Raw genomic sequence first — 18,293 nt, forward strand, 5'->3', positions numbered from 1 at the left:
CGATACAATACGATACGATACGATACGATACGATACAATACGATACGATACGATACAGTATGATACGATACACTTTATTGTCCCCTTGGGGAAATATTTTCTTTGACTGAATTTGCTGCCAAACATTCAGCTGCTTTCTCACATTTGGAGCGAGCCTCAAGTGGCCATTTGAAGAAATGGCTCATAAATGATTATAAAGTATGATAGAAAAGCTATTCTTACATCCGACATTAAGCTCTGATGTATTCTGGCAACACGGGAGGAGCAGAATGAGCTGCACGTGTGGCAGATTAATTCCAGCTGGTCACCTGCATGGTTGCAGCACATATCGACGTAAAAATAGGAATAAAATCAACTTTTGGGCCTCTTTTTAAGCCTCACGTGCCATGATAAATGTAGATACTAGCACACAGCATGTGTAGCCTGATTGAAAAATGTAGTGATTAAAGGAGGCAGTGCTAACTGAGGAGAAAGAGATTGAGCATATAGCAATCACTTCTCCATCTATCTGTCTGGATAATTAATATAAATCTGCTCATTTACCATTGGCCAATCAATCTAGATTTACCCATTCACAGATCCTTACACACACTCACACACACGCACTTAGCACGCCTTTACAGCCTGATTGTCAGCTCATACGGCTCCGCAGAAATCTCTAATGAATGAGAATGAAACGTTGAAGGAGGGAGAGTAGAAAAATATTCAGAGACAAATGAGTGAAAGATGGATGGAGCTATCTCAGCCTCCCCGTGCTTCATTTATCACTCATGCAGCTGGTTGGATTGGCAGAAAATTGCAAGGTCGTCCCTCACAGGCTGGGAAACAAGCTTTTTATGGGAAATACTTTTCAATATATTGCTTTTGGGATAGAGGGCAGCTTTAGTTCAAAGCTTTGGGGCTTCAAAGATCTTTCAGTTTGAGAATAAATCTAGCATAAATCCAGCTGCTGAAAGGGTACAGTGCACACAGACTTACAAAGTAATACATCCAAAACATAACAATTTTACAATTGATGTACATAAATGCATTCAGGCTCAGCATGTTTCTTTATGTCTCTAGACTTACTGTTGCCTAATGGTGCTTTCACACTTGCACAAAACTCCTGAAAATTCCCAGAAATGTTTGGGCTTAGCTACATGTCTGAACACAAACAGGCATTTTTTTCAATCAGAGTGTGTATGAATGGGATTAGTTACTTCTGATGGTCACTTTACATAGCAGCCTGTAACATCAGTGTGTGAATGTGTAGGTGTGACCTGCGGTGTAAAAGCGCTTTGAGTCAGAAGACTAGAAAAGGGTTATACAAGCTCAATTCCATTTATGATATTATGAATGTGTTGATTTAAAGACAGTCTCTTGCATACAGTCTATGTCTGTGCAGCAGTCACAGTATATAAATGTTATCCCCCCCCCTCCTATTGGCTTGAGGTGAATTATCTGGATAATATCCTGCGGCGTTCTCACATTAGCTCATTCAGACTTGCTGCAGAAAGAAAACTAGGGGTCTGAGTGAAAAATATGGCTGTTTGCATTCACACATACAGCTCCTCCTGGAAAAAACCTGAGTTTTTCAAGAGTTTTCTGCAAGTGTGAAAGCACTATTATATTGGCTTTCCAATAGTAATCATGTGTGACAAAGAAAAACTGTTTTTTCTATTCATTGCAGGATAACATACACTGTTTAAATAAAACAGTGAATACAGGTACATCTCTAAAATGTGATATCATTTTTAAAACATTAAAAAAAGTCATTGAAATGGTTTAATACAGCACCATCCATTGATGCATTATGTTTGAACCCAAAGAACACAGAAGTCCTCCTCGTGTTTCACACTTTATTCATAGAAAAGCACTGAGATTCCAACACAAATCAATATAAAATGGTAGTAGCGTTACATAAATAGTAATAAATTCTTGCTTTATAGACAGTAGCTCAAGAAGTTGCACAAAAAAATTACAAATAAAAAACAAACAAAAAAAAAAAACAAGTGTTGATGATCAGCTATTATACTTCTGTGGCAACAAATACTGGAAATACCTTTTCATAATCAGTAGCACAAAGAGGCAACAAACACTTTCAAAGTTCCCTTACGCCAGAGAGAATCCAAAAACAAAACAAAACTGGGAAACAGTCGGTGAACTAGAGCTCTACCAGCAAAAATACTCTCCTACGAAAATAAGAACAGGAAGGGAGAAAGAAGAAAACCTCATGAAGTGGCTGATACAGTGAACACAGACTGAAAAACAGTGATTGGGTAAGAAGGAAAGGACTTCTTTGTTGTAATGCTGTCAGTGAATGCATCACGTAAAAGGCAGCTTTCAAGTGGTTAAATGGTGTCCCTCTGTCGTGTAGGAAAACAGCCTCATCATAATAACGTAGCAACCAACGAACTCAGCCTTTTTATCCTCATTTTGCAGCAACAAAAGAAGAAAATCCAAGAGGTTTTTTTTTTGTGTCAAACGTTGATGTGCAGATGCAAGGCTGCTGTGGTGGAAAGATGTCTCGAGCGTTTAGAGCGCGGACAACAGAGGAACGCTACCCACTGACACGTTGGTGCATTGCTTCAAACAGAAACCCTTCCTGCATGAGAGGGAGCAAGGTGAACAACTAAAGCTAGGAAAAAGAATCTACCATAATGAGACAGAGGGAGTGAAGTTGGCCATCTTTGTAGGCCAAAGGGGAAAAGCAATAAGAAAAACACGAGTCCATCCACAGGCCGTCTTTTTTTGTCTCTTGTTCGCAAAGTCGTCGTTTCTGACTTGACATGTGTGTGTTGTTCTGTCTCACTGCGGCGCCGCCACTCGACACCTCTGAGAAGACACTAAAGGCTTGAGTCCTGATTAAATAATAATAAAAAAACAACAACCAGGTAAAGCAAAATATAAACTTTGTACATTGATCGGTCACAAAGGCATTTCCCAACATTTTAAATTTTTCTCCTCCAAAGCGTCCAGCTGGCGACCACGCTGCGTCCAAATACAAACATGCTGGGTCTCGTCACTTCCCCCCTCCCACTCTTAATGGTTCAGTCCACTCGGTTTCTTTTTCCCAAAGTTTTCTTTTTTTTCTTTTGGGGGGGACCTTTAAAAGGTGACAAGACCATCCAAGTGGTTCTGCATAGTCAGGTTTAGTGAATCTGTTAACAAATGAATGCCTTCTTTATTCTCCTTTCCTCCGAACGACATGCTTCCTTTTGGAACACAGATTTTTTTTTTTCTTTGCAAATCAAAATATATATATAAAAAAAAGAAATATAAAATAGTTATTATAGCAAAAACAAACGGAAAGAAATGTACACAGGAGCACCTGAGAAATGCCTTGAAGTCTTACAAAAAACGCTGTTCAATTCCCCGTTCTTAACAGTTCAAGTACGCCCCCGCCAAAAGAACATTAAAACAAAAGAGAACACATAACATACTTATCATAAATAATTATAACTTTACAATTTTCTGAATTGACACTTTCATATTTACAATATCTTAAATGCTTAATGCTACTACTTTTTGTTTTGTTTCTATAAGTGATGTCCCTGAGAACTGAGTTTAGCCTCTCTTTTCTCTCTTTTGCTCAGTTTTCCATTTTCTTTTTTCATTCTTCTTTCTGCGTTTCTTCAGATCCAAAAGAAAAAGAAAGAAAAAAGGCCCAGAGTTGTGACTGACTACCCGGGTAGTGGGTGAAGGTATCTCTCACATGGAATGTAAAAGCAGACACGAAAATGTTCCTCCATTCAACTCAAAAAAAAAAAAGAGAAAAGAAACCTTTTTGTCCTTTATTGACCTGCCATAGACGAGCACAGTCATCCTCTGTGTTGAGTTTGTGTGTCTGCGATTCCTACTCAGTCATACAAAGTTACCAAACAATCAATAAATAAATGCTGAAGCAGGCAGGAACGTACTGAAGAGGTATTTGTGTGAAGTGCTTGTACGACGACCTTTAAGTCCGACCAGTAAAGATTCAAGCTCTTGCTGTTCTGAACCACTGGGTAAGAAAAGAGAGGGCTAACACCCCTCCTGTGCCAAGGCCTGTGGTCTCAAATACGTATGATTAAGTCTTAAAACAGAACAGTGTACTGTCTGTGTTTGCCCTGTGTGTCGGCAAAGACGAGGCCGGCGACATCCACACAGGTCGATCACTAGCAGAAGTATTCGCTTTAGTAGCTATCAACCCTTTTCCATCACAAGAACAACGATCTGGAGAAATTTTATTCAAGATACACACACACTTTTTCTGGCATGGCGACTTCTGTAACCACTGGAATAACTGTGGTTTTCAAAGGTTTACTAATGAGCCTTTTTTTTTACTTTAATTATTCTTATGACACCATGAATAGCTTTGTTTTGTCTCGCGGTTAAACAACAACACAGGACTCACATATAATCGCTTAAAATGTTGCTATCACAAAGTGTTATAGAGTTCCTAGTTGATTAGCAACATGAGCTTTCCTTTAAAGTCACTTTGTTTTTACTGCCTTTCAGATCTAAGTTTGTATTTACTTCAGTCCGTTAACCGCAGACTCTCTAACGTCTTAATGCCACGCTAGGTTTAGTAGCTAGCTGCTAGCTTTACTTGCCTTTCGTTTGGTGCTAGCCAGCCACATTTTATTGTTTTTGTTTAAAACTAAAAAGGAGGTGCAAAGATAGACTAATCTCAACAGTATATTTTTTAGACCAGATAAAGTCAAAACAACGACCTAACGGTTCATTCAAAGGGTCTTTTAAGGGGAACAGCATGTTGCTATGGCTAACGTGTTAGCAGACACTCAGCAGCAGCACATTAGTTCTAATGTGAAGTCAATTTTGGCCACCTTGAAAACGTGAAGCCATTCCCTTCCATTGCTTTGAATGACTTCCCTGTAGCTTAAAGATCAGCTATATCAACCAGCTAGCTGCTAACTGTGTTTGTCTTTTAAGTGCTATGCAGCCAGTGAACAGTGAATTACCAAATCTAGTGACGGAGATTTGCTGCAGGTGCAAACAAAACCAAAGACTTTCATGCTGGAAAAACCAAATCAATTAACTAAATGAAGCTTAAAATGTTTTGTATTTAAATTGAAGAGGGGCTTTCACATTTTATTATATACATTCAAGTTGATCTCCTGGTTACATTTATGTATTCAATAGCGCAGATGTATTATCAGTGGAAGCCTAAAACTACTTTCTATACCAAAATATTTGTTTGGCTTCTCAATCTATAAAAAACAAGCAAGGGGTCCTAACTTTAAACAATATGGAGTTGTTTTTCCCTGTTTATCTTGCTGCTAAAGTTGATTATAATAATTCTGGCAGTTTTTTTTGTTATCATGCTTTTTGACCAAGAGATAATTCACCCCCTTAGAAGGGGCAAAACATACCGTCAGGGCTCTCACGGTAAACACTTGGACCCAGATATTTTTGATGTAATTTTTCTGTGAGCTCATAAGAAAGTTCCCTGCAGACGTTCTTGAGATGGAAAAGGGAGTTTAGCTACAGGCAATGATCCAAAGCTTCCTAACAAAACGCAGGACGGTGTAATGAATGCGTCTGGGTGATAAAAGACTTGACTTGTATTGCTTTTGACTGAATCCTGATCTAGCGAGGGGAAAGAGGAGCAGAGATTTCAAAGGTTTTGGCCACAAACAAGCGGTGGAGCAGTGCAGTGATGTGTCTGGAGATGAGAATCGTGTGACCCCCCCCAGCATTCATCATTGTTACTGTTAATAAGCTTATAGGAGGACATGAGAGATATACTGTGTAAATATATGTGCACGTGGAGCCGTTACTACTCTACCTCAGCTAAAGCAGCCTGGATAATGTCACCGCAGACCGCCGTGCCCTTGGTGAAGCAGCATGGAGGAAAAGCTCTGACCAGCAGGTGTAGAGGGTGGAGCTAAGTCTACAGTGGTTTTAGTCAAGTTTATGAACCTGTTGGTGCAGAGGAACCACACAATTCTGTATCCACCATCTCTACTCTAAGATGCCCTGATAGAGAAGTTAAAGCTGACAAATAATACAGACGAGGTATGACAGTAACACTACATGTGTTTTTCGACCTCCATGATTTCTCTTTTTTTTTGGAATGACATGTTCCTTCCACTTTTCAAAGCCCTCTTCTTCTTCCTCTTAACACCAGCTGAAAGTATCTTCTGGCTCAAAGTAATTACCCCATCCATCAAAAGCTTTTGGTTTTTAAATCGTCATGTGCCACCGCAAAACAAAAGTCTTTTCACTTCGTCATACAAGACTTAACTTTACTCGGAAAGCGAAAATAAAAAGGCTTTGTTCTTGTTTCCTCTTTGACATTTCAAGCAGTTTTTCCTCGTTTGCAGTCTAAAATGAAGTAGAGCAATGCACTGCGAACACTCCCTGGTTCACATTCAGGAAACAAAACAGCAAAACAGGACAAAAATAATTAAGACTTAGTCAACAAATGGCTCAACAAAAGAAGTAAAAATACAAAGAATCCAAAAAAAACCCCTTAAATAGAAACAAATAAGTTTAACTACTTTCCAAGGAGAGGGTCCCTGTGAGGGCGGGGTGATGTCAGCCGAAGCGTTCTCTGACCAACATCATCAGTTTCTTTTTGCCCTTGTAGATCTGTTTCAGGTTGTCTATGAACTGGGCGAACTGAATGTGTCCGTCCTGTGCGAGCAGGAAAGTCTCCCGCGCTTTGCTCAGGAACTCTATAAACTCCCCGTAGTGCCGCGGACTGATGTGCGTCAGTCGAGAGTGCGTGGTGTTGATGTACGCCGAGATCGTGGCGTCAAGGAGCTGCCTCAGCGGCGCCTTGTCCGTTGACATCAACTTCCCAGAGTTCCTTCTCCCGGGAATTCCTGCGAGCCCCGGCGCCGTCATGGTACACCGCCGCAGGATGTCGGACAGTACCGTAGCGCAGTGCACGCTCTTCACCACCAGGGGGATGATGGCCGCGAGCTCATTTTTCCCCAGAGAGTGGCTGAGCGCGCACGCCCAGAGCACGTCATTAATAGCCGGGTGTGTGTCCTGGTTGTAAGCCAGGTTAAGGTGTGTCATGGCGAGCGAGGCCAGCTTGAAGGAGCGCAGCGGGTACCCCCGATGCTCCATGTACCTTGCGATGGTGAACAGCTGCGAGTAGGTCATACCCGTGGACGCCGCGTCGATCACGATCTGGTACGCCGTCTCGAAGGCGATGTGGTCCTTCTCGCAGAGTGTCAGCGCGGAGAGGGCGCAGTTCTGGGGGTCCTTCATGGCGCACTGCAGGGCCAGCGTCCGGGCACAGCTGGCCAGCTCCTCCCTCTGCGGGTAGTCGAGGCTGAGGCGCAGGATGGTGTTGTGGGACATGACGGTGGCAGCGACGATGCTGGTGGCCTCGGTCGGCGTGAAGAGAGTGTACCAGCTCTGCAAGATGCTCACCAACGCCCGCAGACCTGAAGAGGAGGAGGAGGAGGAGAGAGGAAGACTTAACATCGACAGTTTTTATGATAATCACATCTGCATTTGTCTCAAGCCATGAAGAGAAGAGTTATTGAAATAAATCTGTTTTTGCCTTCAGCAGGAATCGTCCTTCAAAACATTTGTATTCATCTCGACACTTGTCTGCAGCCTCGCACTCAGATAAACTTCTCTATTGCAACATTGTTCTAATTATAAAAGAGTATGAGATCCTGTCCCCGAGTGTCACTTCTGTCCAGGCTCTGAGCTTTGGTCAGCACTTTTGGGAACACAAACTAAGGCCTTGTGTGTCTGAGCTGCATTAGATTCATCATTTTGATATGCCGACTGTAGCCCTGCTGCACCAAGCCCTCTCTGTATCATACACAGGTAGTCCTTAATGCTGCTGCTGGGACGCTTTCTCTCCACGTTGGTGACAAGGCTTAGGTATCACCTCCCCTGACTCAAAGTAAACTGTGTTTGTGTCTTAAATCTTTAATTTGAATGTAATTGGGTTTTCTTTTGTGTTTGTTATTCCAAATAAGTCCCAAACGCACGGACAGAAACTGGGAAAAGAATACCCATTCTGCAGCATCAGCCTGTGACTTAAAACTCAAGGAGGTTGTGTCCTTAAATGTTTTTAAATCTGAAATGAAAGACCTGGAAGCAGATTCTACAGGATGTGGATGCTTTGAGCTGGACTGCTTGAACTACTGAGTGACCAGACCTTCCCTTCCACGTGTTAAAGTATGCTTAAAGCACAGAAAACTCAACGGTGACAGTGTATCAACTATCTAATGACGTTTAATTATTTCAATCAGAGGAAATAGAAGTAGAAATGATGACAATGGATGCTTCTGTACTTGACACCTGGGGTCACTGAACGATAAGAGGGTGAAAAAGACGAGAATCTATTGCTGACGGATCATTTGTTGCAACATCTTGATAAATAAAATGAAAAAAACAGGAATGTTGTATGAATCTGTTTGGAGGTTTGTAGCAGGTCAGGGATGATGTTTCTTTAAATTTGTCATCCGTCTGTATCTGAAAGACGAGGCTCGCCTTCAAGCTGCATTAAAGGAAGCTTCAGAACAGCACAAGGAACGCTAGTAAAACACCATGGTGGGTAAATTAGAACCATGAGTCTGGGTGGTTCTAATGTGCTTAAGAACGCATCACTTACCGACTTCTGTGGCGCAGGTTACCAGCCAGCGAACCATCTCCCTCCTCCTCCAGTTCAGTGTGGACAGAGTCATCCTCATCACCTGCAGAGCACACACACACATATGATGCCATCTTATAACAGAAACACATCACATCCAGAGCTTCTTGGCAGCTTTGCAAATGATCATTGGCTTAAAAAAAGAAAGAAGCTTTTTTGGAGACAAAAATGAAATATTAAACTGTCAGTACATCCCGTGCTGACAGCTGTATCCAGAATATGTCTTTCATTACAGATGACTAATTGTGACCCTGTTCTCTTGAGCACTTATTTTGCAGTTTTTGCTGACAGGAATCCATTTGAAAAACTCTAAATACAAGGAGAGAGCGAGGCGGACAAAACCACAGCGACTCTGCTGCCTTGATGATGTGAGGACTTTGTCTGTGTTTACTGTGGAACCCAAAAGGCTTCATTATGTGGTTTCTTCTCATAAAAAAAAAAAAAGAGTGATAAAACGCTGTGTGATGTTTTCTCTCTTAATTTGTAGCGATGCTGTGGAGGCCTGCGCAAATTACAAGTTCGGGGAAACTGTTGCATGTTTTGACTGGTGACCGCTGTGCTGAGGTTTTAGGAGGTATAAAGACTGATTGGCCCTTTCACACACACACGCACACGCGCACACGCGCACACACGCACACGCTCCATACCTGCAGGCCGAGCTCCAGAGACACATTTAGCAGAGTGATATCCGGCGGGCTGTCTGCCGGTGTGGCGATCTTGAAGGCGTCCTGGGCGAGTTTGAAGATTAAAGAGGAGGAGTGGATGTTTTTCTGGATCGCCTCCAGGACCGTCCGTAACCTCAACATGTCACCTGCGGGGGGGTGGGGGGGGGGAACAAACGTCACTAACAAACAGGAACTGAGAAACATGTGCACAGACATTTCTCTCGAGGTGTTACATAGACAGACGAGCAGACGTGTAAAACGGTACCTTTAGCAGCAGTGAGCATGGTGGAGGCCAGCTCACACTGCTGGGACTCCAGGTGTCCCAGCGTGAACCAGCGCGGGTATCTGCTGGGAACTATGGAGATGCCATGGTGAGGGTGACCCACGTCCCCGGAGCCCGCCGACGACTCCAACACCGGCAGTCTAACGGAAAACATACGGCGTTCATTTGGGAACATTTCATTCGCATTTCAAAAGACATTTGAGTCAGGATAAAAAACAAACAAACAAATAGTCTAAAAGTCAGCTGGTTTAGTTTAAGTACAGGGCTTAAAAACATTGTTTTTAAGGCAGGGATGGGAACAAAACAGGAGACGCCCCCCGACACACACACCTGACATTCTGACCAAAGTGTCCTTCATTATAGTGAAGGTTTATCTAATCATTTAACGATGATACACAGCATGCAACAGATCACACTTTTAACCTGTTCCAGTTTTAAAGGGCTCTACTTTGAGAGACTGACCTCATGGCGCGGAGAGCCCCCTTGTATGCCAGGTCTGCGTCATGGGGCAGCAGGGCAGAGAAGAGGTATTTGGCGAAGGTGTGCATGGGAACGCTCTCCCTGTGGATGACCTCACCCAGACCGCTGAACGGACCAGCTGGACCAAGAAGAAAAAGCACAAGAAACGTTATGGTTGTTTTTTTTTTCTTTATTTAAACAAGGTGTTAAAAAGCTTCCTGAGAGGATGATGTCGTCCTACCTTCTAGCAGCTGTATGGCCTGTTTACGAAGAGTCTGAACAAGGAGGTCATCCAGCTCCAGCTCTTGAAGCTTTGCGACGATCTGCTCCTCGTTACGACAAACCTGCAACACATATTATCCAAGTTTAAATAAGTCTCAGAGCGCCCCAAAACATGTGTGTGAAGTTTCTTGTTCTAAATCCACTCTGATCCTGTATTTGATCATGTCTATAAACTCCTCTATTTCAGCCCTGCTCAGAACAGACTGTTTCTGTGTCTGTACCTTTAAATGTGTAAATGAGCTGTGTCTGACCACGCCCCCTCTCTGGAAGGGCTCGGTTGTCTCGGGCTTTCTTGTCCCATGCGCTATTGTTTATGGTGAGAAGGCAGACTCAGAGGGCAGAACAAACACCTAGCTGTGGAAGTGTTACCCACTTGGGGGAGGGGTTACTGCCCTTTGTGATGTCATGAAGGGAAAATCTCCAGCACACATTTTCTAAAAAAGTGGAACAGGCTGGATGGACTTTTTTTTTTTATAATCAGGGAGTTTGTAGACAGACTAGGGACATATCTTAGTGTTAGAAAAACATGGTAGTGTATGCTGCACACTATGTGTTCTTTAAATGACGTATTAGTAAAATAAGAGAGAAAAATGTGCAGAAATAATCTCTAGATGCTCCAAAATTCCCGAAAGACTTTCCTAAAACAACTCATACGTGTTTGTATTTTCACGTGTTGCACATGGACTACAGGTAGAGTTAAAATCAGAAGTCTTGATAAAGAGGTTAGATTTGTTTGATAAAAAAGTTTAGATCCATGAATCATGACTGTTTAACAAGAGAAAATATCTTTGAAGTTTAAATACCTTTTTTTAAGACGGGATTTGGAGCTCAAGGTATTAAAGGAGCAGCGGGGGGGCTTTAATACCTCTCCTCAGTGTGACTCGACCGTGTTAGAGGACACGAGACAGGACTGGTTTCACTGAACTCTTAGATCTGATCATTTAAGTGCTTAGTTTTTAAAATACTATACATCATTTGTCTGTGTTGCATTGTGCTTGTTTTACATCTTGTCTTCACGTCTTCATTTCTTATATGAAGCACAGTGGCTCACCTCTTCAATACCAATCTCACCTTGTCTAAAACATCAACATTTTCCCAGGACATTAGAGAGGTCTATGGCCGCCATGTTTAACACTCTAAAGCAGAACAACATTCACACAAAGACATGTTTGAACTGAAGTGAAAATGATTGTCTGCTTGTTTTTCAGGGGACAAAATGCTGTGACCTTTTCTCTCCCTTTGCACAGCGATTACTTCGCACAGACGTTTAATTATAGTGATTTTCCATCACAGCCTCGATGTCTGCACCGGTCAAATTTGCACCGCTTGTTTGTTAATATGCAACAAGACATAAGTGCAGAGTGGTCACCCAAAAGGAACATGTGACAGCAGTTTATTCTATCAGGTCAATGTAAATATGCATCATGTGTCAGCGTGCATTTAAAGACTTTCATACCTTATCCTGAGCGTAGAGACCCTCAGGCATGATCCTCTGCTGGCCCATTCCCATCAGAGCCACCTCCAAGGCCAACGTCAGGTACGACTCGCCCCCATCAGGGCTGCCCCACACAGGGACATGGTGGTAGACCGGAGGCCTGGGGTCACCGTCTGGAATCAAAGGAAGACAAATGTTTAGTCGGCATGGAAACACTGAATATTACATAAAAGACCGCTGGATATAGAAACGGGAACTGCTACCAGAAGCTGCTGTACTGTTGCTGTATGTGCTGCTGTCCCAAACCCAGAGCATTACAAACACAACCAAGCAAAAATCGGACATTCAAATACAAAATGTATTCAAACATTAGCCCAACAATATTTGATTTTACCACCATTAAGTTGTAGGCAGAAGTCTTCTCCTAAAGTTGCTTTCTAACACGCTGAAAACAAAAAAATATCTTCAAAAAATGTTTGTTTAAGGCCTCGTAACCCTCCGAGTTAATCTTTGTTTGAGCCTCGACGTGGCATTTCTGGTATCAGTATTGATTGTTTCTGTTAGAATTAGGAGAGTTCATATCTGTCCTGAAGCGTTCAGTGCTACCAGATTCAAATCTTCTGTTTTATACAGAACTGAAAAAAAAATGAGTTTTGGACAGTGACCACAGTTAACCTGAAACACACACATCATCATGATTGTTCTTGTTAGAACTCTTTAGACTGAATGATCTTCAAAGTGAAGTCGCATCTGAATGGACTAAAATGTTTTCATGGGTTTTTAGTGATTGTGTGCAGAGTGAAGCGTTCTGAACTCTCAGCGACCTCCCAGACTCAATCTTGGTTAAAAGGATGTGCTGCGTCATCAGGGCCGACTCTTCATTGTAGGAAACCACCCAAATGTTACTAAGTAAAGTGAAAATCATAACAAACCCTGCAAAAAAAAAAAAAAGATAATCCTGGCTTTGATTTTTTTTTTTTCAAACACAGCTTTGATAAAAATCTGTAATCCCCCTCAAATATTAGCCAAAATCAAACTGACATCTGTCTCCGGTAGTCAAATCTACAGTGAATAAAAGTAACAGAGAATAAGCATCCAGCACTGTGCAGCGAGATAAAACAGTCTGTTGATATAATCAGAGTTTTACTAAAACAAAATACATCTTTAAATAAGTCAGACTTAATCATGTTTCTAAAGCCTTAGACAATCTGTGAAAAAACCAAGATTGATGTATTTCCTCTGATTTAGAAAGTGTACTTCAGTTAAAGCTGCTTCGTTTTAGGATGTGGAAGGAGTAAGAAAACATTTACATGTAGACAGACTTTGTGTGAAAAAGCTGCATTTTAACACATCCGATTTAGTTCAGTCTGTGTGTTTGTTTCGTAAAGACAGTATCCATGGCAGACAGTGATCTCTAATCTAAGATGGCCGCTAACCCTACACCAAATGCTCGATGGCTATAATTGAGAACAGATGCCTCGAGAGTCTCAGCTGTTGATCGGTGCCCATTTGTTCTCTCTTTCTCCCCCCCCCCAACCCAACCACTCGGCTTAAATCCCCTCTGAGCGATAGATCTCCTCAATCCTGTTTATTCCAAGCATGTGTGTGTGTGTGTGTGTGTGTGTGTGTGTGTGTGTGTGTGTGTGTGTGTGTGTGTGTGTGTGTGTGTGTGTGTGTGTGTGTGTGTGTGTGTGTGTGTGTGTGTGTGTGAGAGAAAGAGAGTGAGAGGAAAGTGGAAACTGATTTCACAGACTTAACCCCGGTGTTAACTCAATTTCTGTTTTTCACCCAGCGGCTATTGATTGATTGGTTGATTTGAAAAGATCTGAGTGGAAGCTGCATTCTGATTGGCTGACACATAGTCTGGGTCCGCCCCCTCTTTTAACAGATGTTCCCAGCTGTCTTCCAGAGGGGGAAAAAAAAAGCACGGTGACCCCACACACACACACAAACAAAATAATCATACCACTCTCCTCCAATTCCCAAAACAACATAAGACAATCATTCACTCAATCTCCCACACACACACACACACACACACACACACACACCAATGAGTGTGCCAGTGGTCAGCATTGTTTGAATGGACAATAGTTCCCTGTAGCCTGGTAACAATAGGAAAACCCAACCCCTATTCTGCTCTGTTGCAATGACCACTGGTGCAAAAAAAAAAAAAAGAGCCTGGGCAGGGTGAGAAACACAAATGGTGAAGGATTCTATACATACCACACACACACACACACGCACACACACACACAAAAGGAGTGCAGTCTAAATGAGCAGGGTGTTTCAGCTCGATCCATTCATGCTCTGTGACTTTACGGCCGTCTGCAGGACAATAGAGCTGTTGGTGATATAAGAGCGTGAAGTCTGAGGTGTCTCTGCTGGTGAACCCGCTCACCTCTGCTCACAGTGACTCTGCATCAGCTGGTGAAGTGTGGCAGGAATTACTCCTTGTGTTTGGCTAATGAGCTCTGTGATTGATGTATTGTTTAAGCGGGAGGGAGGAGGCTCCTTTGATGAAGGCGTGCTAACGTTTTAGCTTACTTTGTGGGTTTAGTGGACAGACGGGTCGCTTCAAAGAAAACCGCTTTTATTCAGCAGCGCAGCCGACTAAACGCTGATCACAGAGAGAACGAGGGTGAATGTGAAACAGGGAAAAGTGCAAAATCAATAAAAAAGAAAGAAACAGCAGATGTTGCCTCAGCTGTACTTAGGGTTAGCACCAATGAGCTAATTTTAGCATGCAAACACACTAAACATACATGTCTCAAGGTAAATAATATCCGTCCTAATCCTTAACATAATGGCTTTTTCATTGTGAACACGCTAGCCCGACATTAGCATCTGGCTTTTGTACAGTTAGCATAGCTGCTCGCTCTTAGAGCTGTCGACGGAAATGAGGAAGACCAAAAAAAAAGTGGATGATCAGAATATTTTGTCATCCATTTATTTCAAGACGTATGTGTAGACCGGTCTTCTTATACTTTCTGCGAACACCGAAAACCTCGTCATGAATCAGGACAGTGTGTGTTGGCGCTCCGGAGAAGATTTCACGAGAATCTCACAGCAAGAAAGACTGAAAGCAAAAGACCCTTCAGGACTACATGCGTTGTCGTAGCAACTGTATTGAACTTTTCTGAGGACCAAACACTAGCATGTCCTTCTTTACCTGGAAGGACATTTCAAAGTAGTCAGATTCTTTGTTCTTATTTTAGGGCGGAGTTGTGATGATTTTTAAAGTTAATCTTCAGAGAAAAGAGCCGCTTAAATAAGCGTAACTAATACGACGGTTCTGTTTTTGTACCTCCAGTGTCCATGCTGTTGTCGTCGTCCATGCGGCAGGTTTCGGTGAGCGTGGTGAACAGACAGCCAATTGGGTCTAAGGGATGACCCACCCAGCCCTCCAGGTTGGTGGTGGAGGTCACGCCTCTCTGGAGAAGCTCTGAGTGTAAAATAAAACAACAACATGTTACAATAATTAGTCCAGTTAACAAACACATCTGTAGACTGTGTGTGTGTGTGTGTGTTTCTTTTTACCTTTCTTCTGGTGTTTGTAGATGTCCATCTGTCTCTGCTGCTGGAGGCGGAGCGTGTTAATGATGGCCACGGCCAATCGCAAGGCTTCCCTGGAGTAGCCATGGGAACGTAGGGCGTCCACACGAGCACAGGCTGTCGGGACGTGGTCTGTGTGGTCGACAAAGAGAGAGAGAGAGGGAGAGAGCGAGAGAGAGCGAGGGGGCGGAGTCAGGACAGATTCAAACAAATGCATGTAAAATACACTTATGCAAAGAAAGACAGTTACAGACATGCTTTTCTCTCCTCCACACTGAAGCATTGAGAGATACACACACACACACACACACACACACACACACACACACACACACACACACACACACACACACACACACACACACACACACACACACACACACACACACACACACACACACACACACACACACACACACACACACACACACACACACACACACACACACACACACACACACACACACACACACACACACACACACACACACACACACACACACACACACACACACACAGCAGTCTCAGCAGAACGCTAGTGCGCGTCTGATAGCTGGCTTAAGTTGCAGAATCTGACAGATCTTAGCTGGAAGCTGCTTACTGCAGATACTGGCCTCAATATCAGCAGAATTACAGTGTGTGTGCTTTGTGTGTGTGTTAGTGTGTGTGTGTTTTGTGTGTGTGTGTTAGTGTGTGTGTGTGTGTGTGTGTGTGTGTGTGTGTGTTAGTTACTGTGTTGGTTTGCCTTTCAGTGGAATAAGAGACTGTGTTCACAAAAGTGCCTCAGTAACACTCTCTTTGCCCCTGATAAAGAAGTTTTCAACACTTGAGTCATGAGCAAAGTGTGACTTTGTTGCTCTTTGGCTGCTTGAAGCTCAAATAAACCGGTTATTAGAAAGGTGATAGTGACGTCTGCACTTATAAAACAAGTTAATACAATGACTTGTCTTCTGGTAATGCACCAAAATGCTCTTACATGTCAAAATCAAATAAAAGCATTTTCTGAAGGGTAGAGTACTCTCACTCACTATGACCTCACAGAGGTAGTGTGTGTGCGTGTGTGTGTGTGAGTGCGAGTGTGTTTACCTAGCCACAGCGGCAGGCCCTGCGGGTTGAACAGCAGACTCTCGCCCTCTCTCTGGTAGGATGGAGACATGTAGTGGTCGCTGCTGATGATCCTCTGCAGGTGGCTGTCCTGCCAGTGCAGGTCGCAGGCCTCGACCGCCCGGCTGAACACCGTCCTCCTCGGCCTGGACAGAGAGTCTGACAGAAACAGAAACACACAGCGTTCAGATTGATCATGGTGTGGTCTTCATCAGTCTGTGTGTTTTTATAAATGTCTTTGCAGGTTCTGACCCTGTGCCAGGTTGCTCTGCGGCAGAGCGTTGGTGATGTTTGGAAGCTCGCTGCCGTAGTTGCCGTCCTCCAGCGGGCAGACGTCCATTTCCCCCCATTTCTTCAGCTGCTTCAGCCAGCTGCTCTTCTCCTCGCTCTTACAGTGAGGGTTCAACACCACGCACACCCACAATGCACCTGGGGAGAGGACGGAGGGATCAAATGTAGGGGGGGGGGAAATGGTTTAGAAGTTGCAGCTTTGAAACCCCTTCAAATATGAAATCAAGAAATGTGGAGCTGTGGGTAAAGATACAGAATGTTCTCTTGATCCTGCTCTTTAACTTGAGGATATAAAGGACAGTGAACTGAAGACACGCCTCTGGCTGTTGCATCTTTTGATAGATATTGTGTTGACTTTTATACACGAGCGTGTAGTAGTCATCGTTTGTGTTCTTCAGTGTTTGATCTGCTCCGGCCAGTGCAGCATGCTTCATTGTAGGCAATTAAGACTGCAGTCAACTCCGGCTGCTGATTGGTTGCAGGGCACAGCATGCTGCTAGTGCTGGCTTGATTGTTTTATAGTAGCTGTGGAGCTACAGAAGCACACTGCTCTTTCTGTATGTACTTTATTTGTAGTTTTGCATATTTGTTTGTTTCTGTATTGACAAGAAAAACGTTCAGTGACTGAAAAGAAACATGTTTTCAGCTCTGCAGTCTGTGTGCACATTTGAGGGTCTGATACTTCATAGACTTAAATTCAAGTGTATCTGACTGAAGAATGGCTGAATGGAAAATGTAACAAAAAAAACTAAAGCAGGAGAACAAGACAAAGTCTGCTAAAGAAATGCATGAAGTCACACATTCGTGCCTAAAACATTGAAGAATCTGCTGCTCTGGAGCAGGTGTCAAATAACAAACTAAAAGCCAAATATTTTGAAAGCTTGTCACTTTTTCTGAATGATTTTTTTATGTTAAATGATGGAAAAACAGGATATCTTTATAGTTTGGTGTCAAAACAAGACGGAGGACGTCAAATACTAAATCTACAATCAAATATTTGTCACTGAAGAAAAAGCTAACAGCAAAATCAATTAAATTTAATCCATTAAACCATTTTCACAGGTTTGTCAAAGACCCTGAAAGATTTCCTCCTCCATGAATAAAGCTCAGAAATGTTATATTAAATAACATTGTTTCAGCGTTGTGCCCTTGTCGCCTGAACTCATCTCACCTGCTTTATCTACACAGACGTGGAGCGGTGTCGCCTGTCAGACGTCTGCACCAGGAAGAAGGATTACCAGGCTGCAGTGGCCGACTGTCTGACTGTTATTTCTGTCTGTGTCTGTGTCATGATCTCCCTCGCTCACCCAGGAAGCGTTCTTATTGACCTCCTAAATGCTGAGATCGATTGCAGAGAAGCTGAGCAGCCGTATTGATCGGCAGCCTTTATCATTCACTCTGTGAGGATCAGGAGGAGGAGGGAGGCGGGAGGAGGAGATACCGACTGGATGACTTAATAGTTTACTGACTGGACTAACGTTTACCCGCTAAAGGTGACTCCCCCTTTTGTCTGCACCACCGTCAGAGCTGACACTTCAGTCTGACCTACACTGACTGATGGAGCAACGAGCGAGCTGATTGGCTGACATCAAATATTCCTAAATAAAT

General features: G+C 43.0%; 1 protein-coding gene across 1 annotated transcript in view; it reads right to left on the minus strand.

Moving 5' to 3' along the window:
* Positions 1-1,824: 1,824 nt before the first annotated feature.
* Positions 1,825-18,293, minus strand: part of zswim5 (zinc finger, SWIM-type containing 5) — a 65,619-nt gene continuing 49,150 nt past the window's right edge. The window contains exons 6-16 of the mRNA XM_020652133.3: positions 16,647-16,823; positions 16,377-16,553; positions 15,276-15,422; positions 15,043-15,180; positions 11,757-11,908; positions 10,260-10,362; positions 10,022-10,157; positions 9,542-9,699; positions 9,259-9,422; positions 8,573-8,654; positions 1,825-7,385 (exon numbers count right to left, since the gene is read on the minus strand). Coding sequence (XP_020507789.2) covers positions 6,523-7,385; positions 8,573-8,654; positions 9,259-9,422; positions 9,542-9,699; positions 10,022-10,157; positions 10,260-10,362; positions 11,757-11,908; positions 15,043-15,180; positions 15,276-15,422; positions 16,377-16,553; positions 16,647-16,823 — 2,297 coding nt within the window. The 3' untranslated portion in view covers positions 1,825-6,522. The remainder of the gene's footprint in view (positions 7,386-8,572; positions 8,655-9,258; positions 9,423-9,541; positions 9,700-10,021; positions 10,158-10,259; positions 10,363-11,756; positions 11,909-15,042; positions 15,181-15,275; positions 15,423-16,376; positions 16,554-16,646; positions 16,824-18,293) is intronic.

This window comes from Labrus bergylta, chromosome 4, assembly GCF_963930695.1.
Source record: "Labrus bergylta chromosome 4, fLabBer1.1, whole genome shotgun sequence".
In the NCBI taxonomy this organism is placed as follows: domain Eukaryota; kingdom Metazoa; phylum Chordata; class Actinopteri; order Labriformes; family Labridae; genus Labrus; species Labrus bergylta.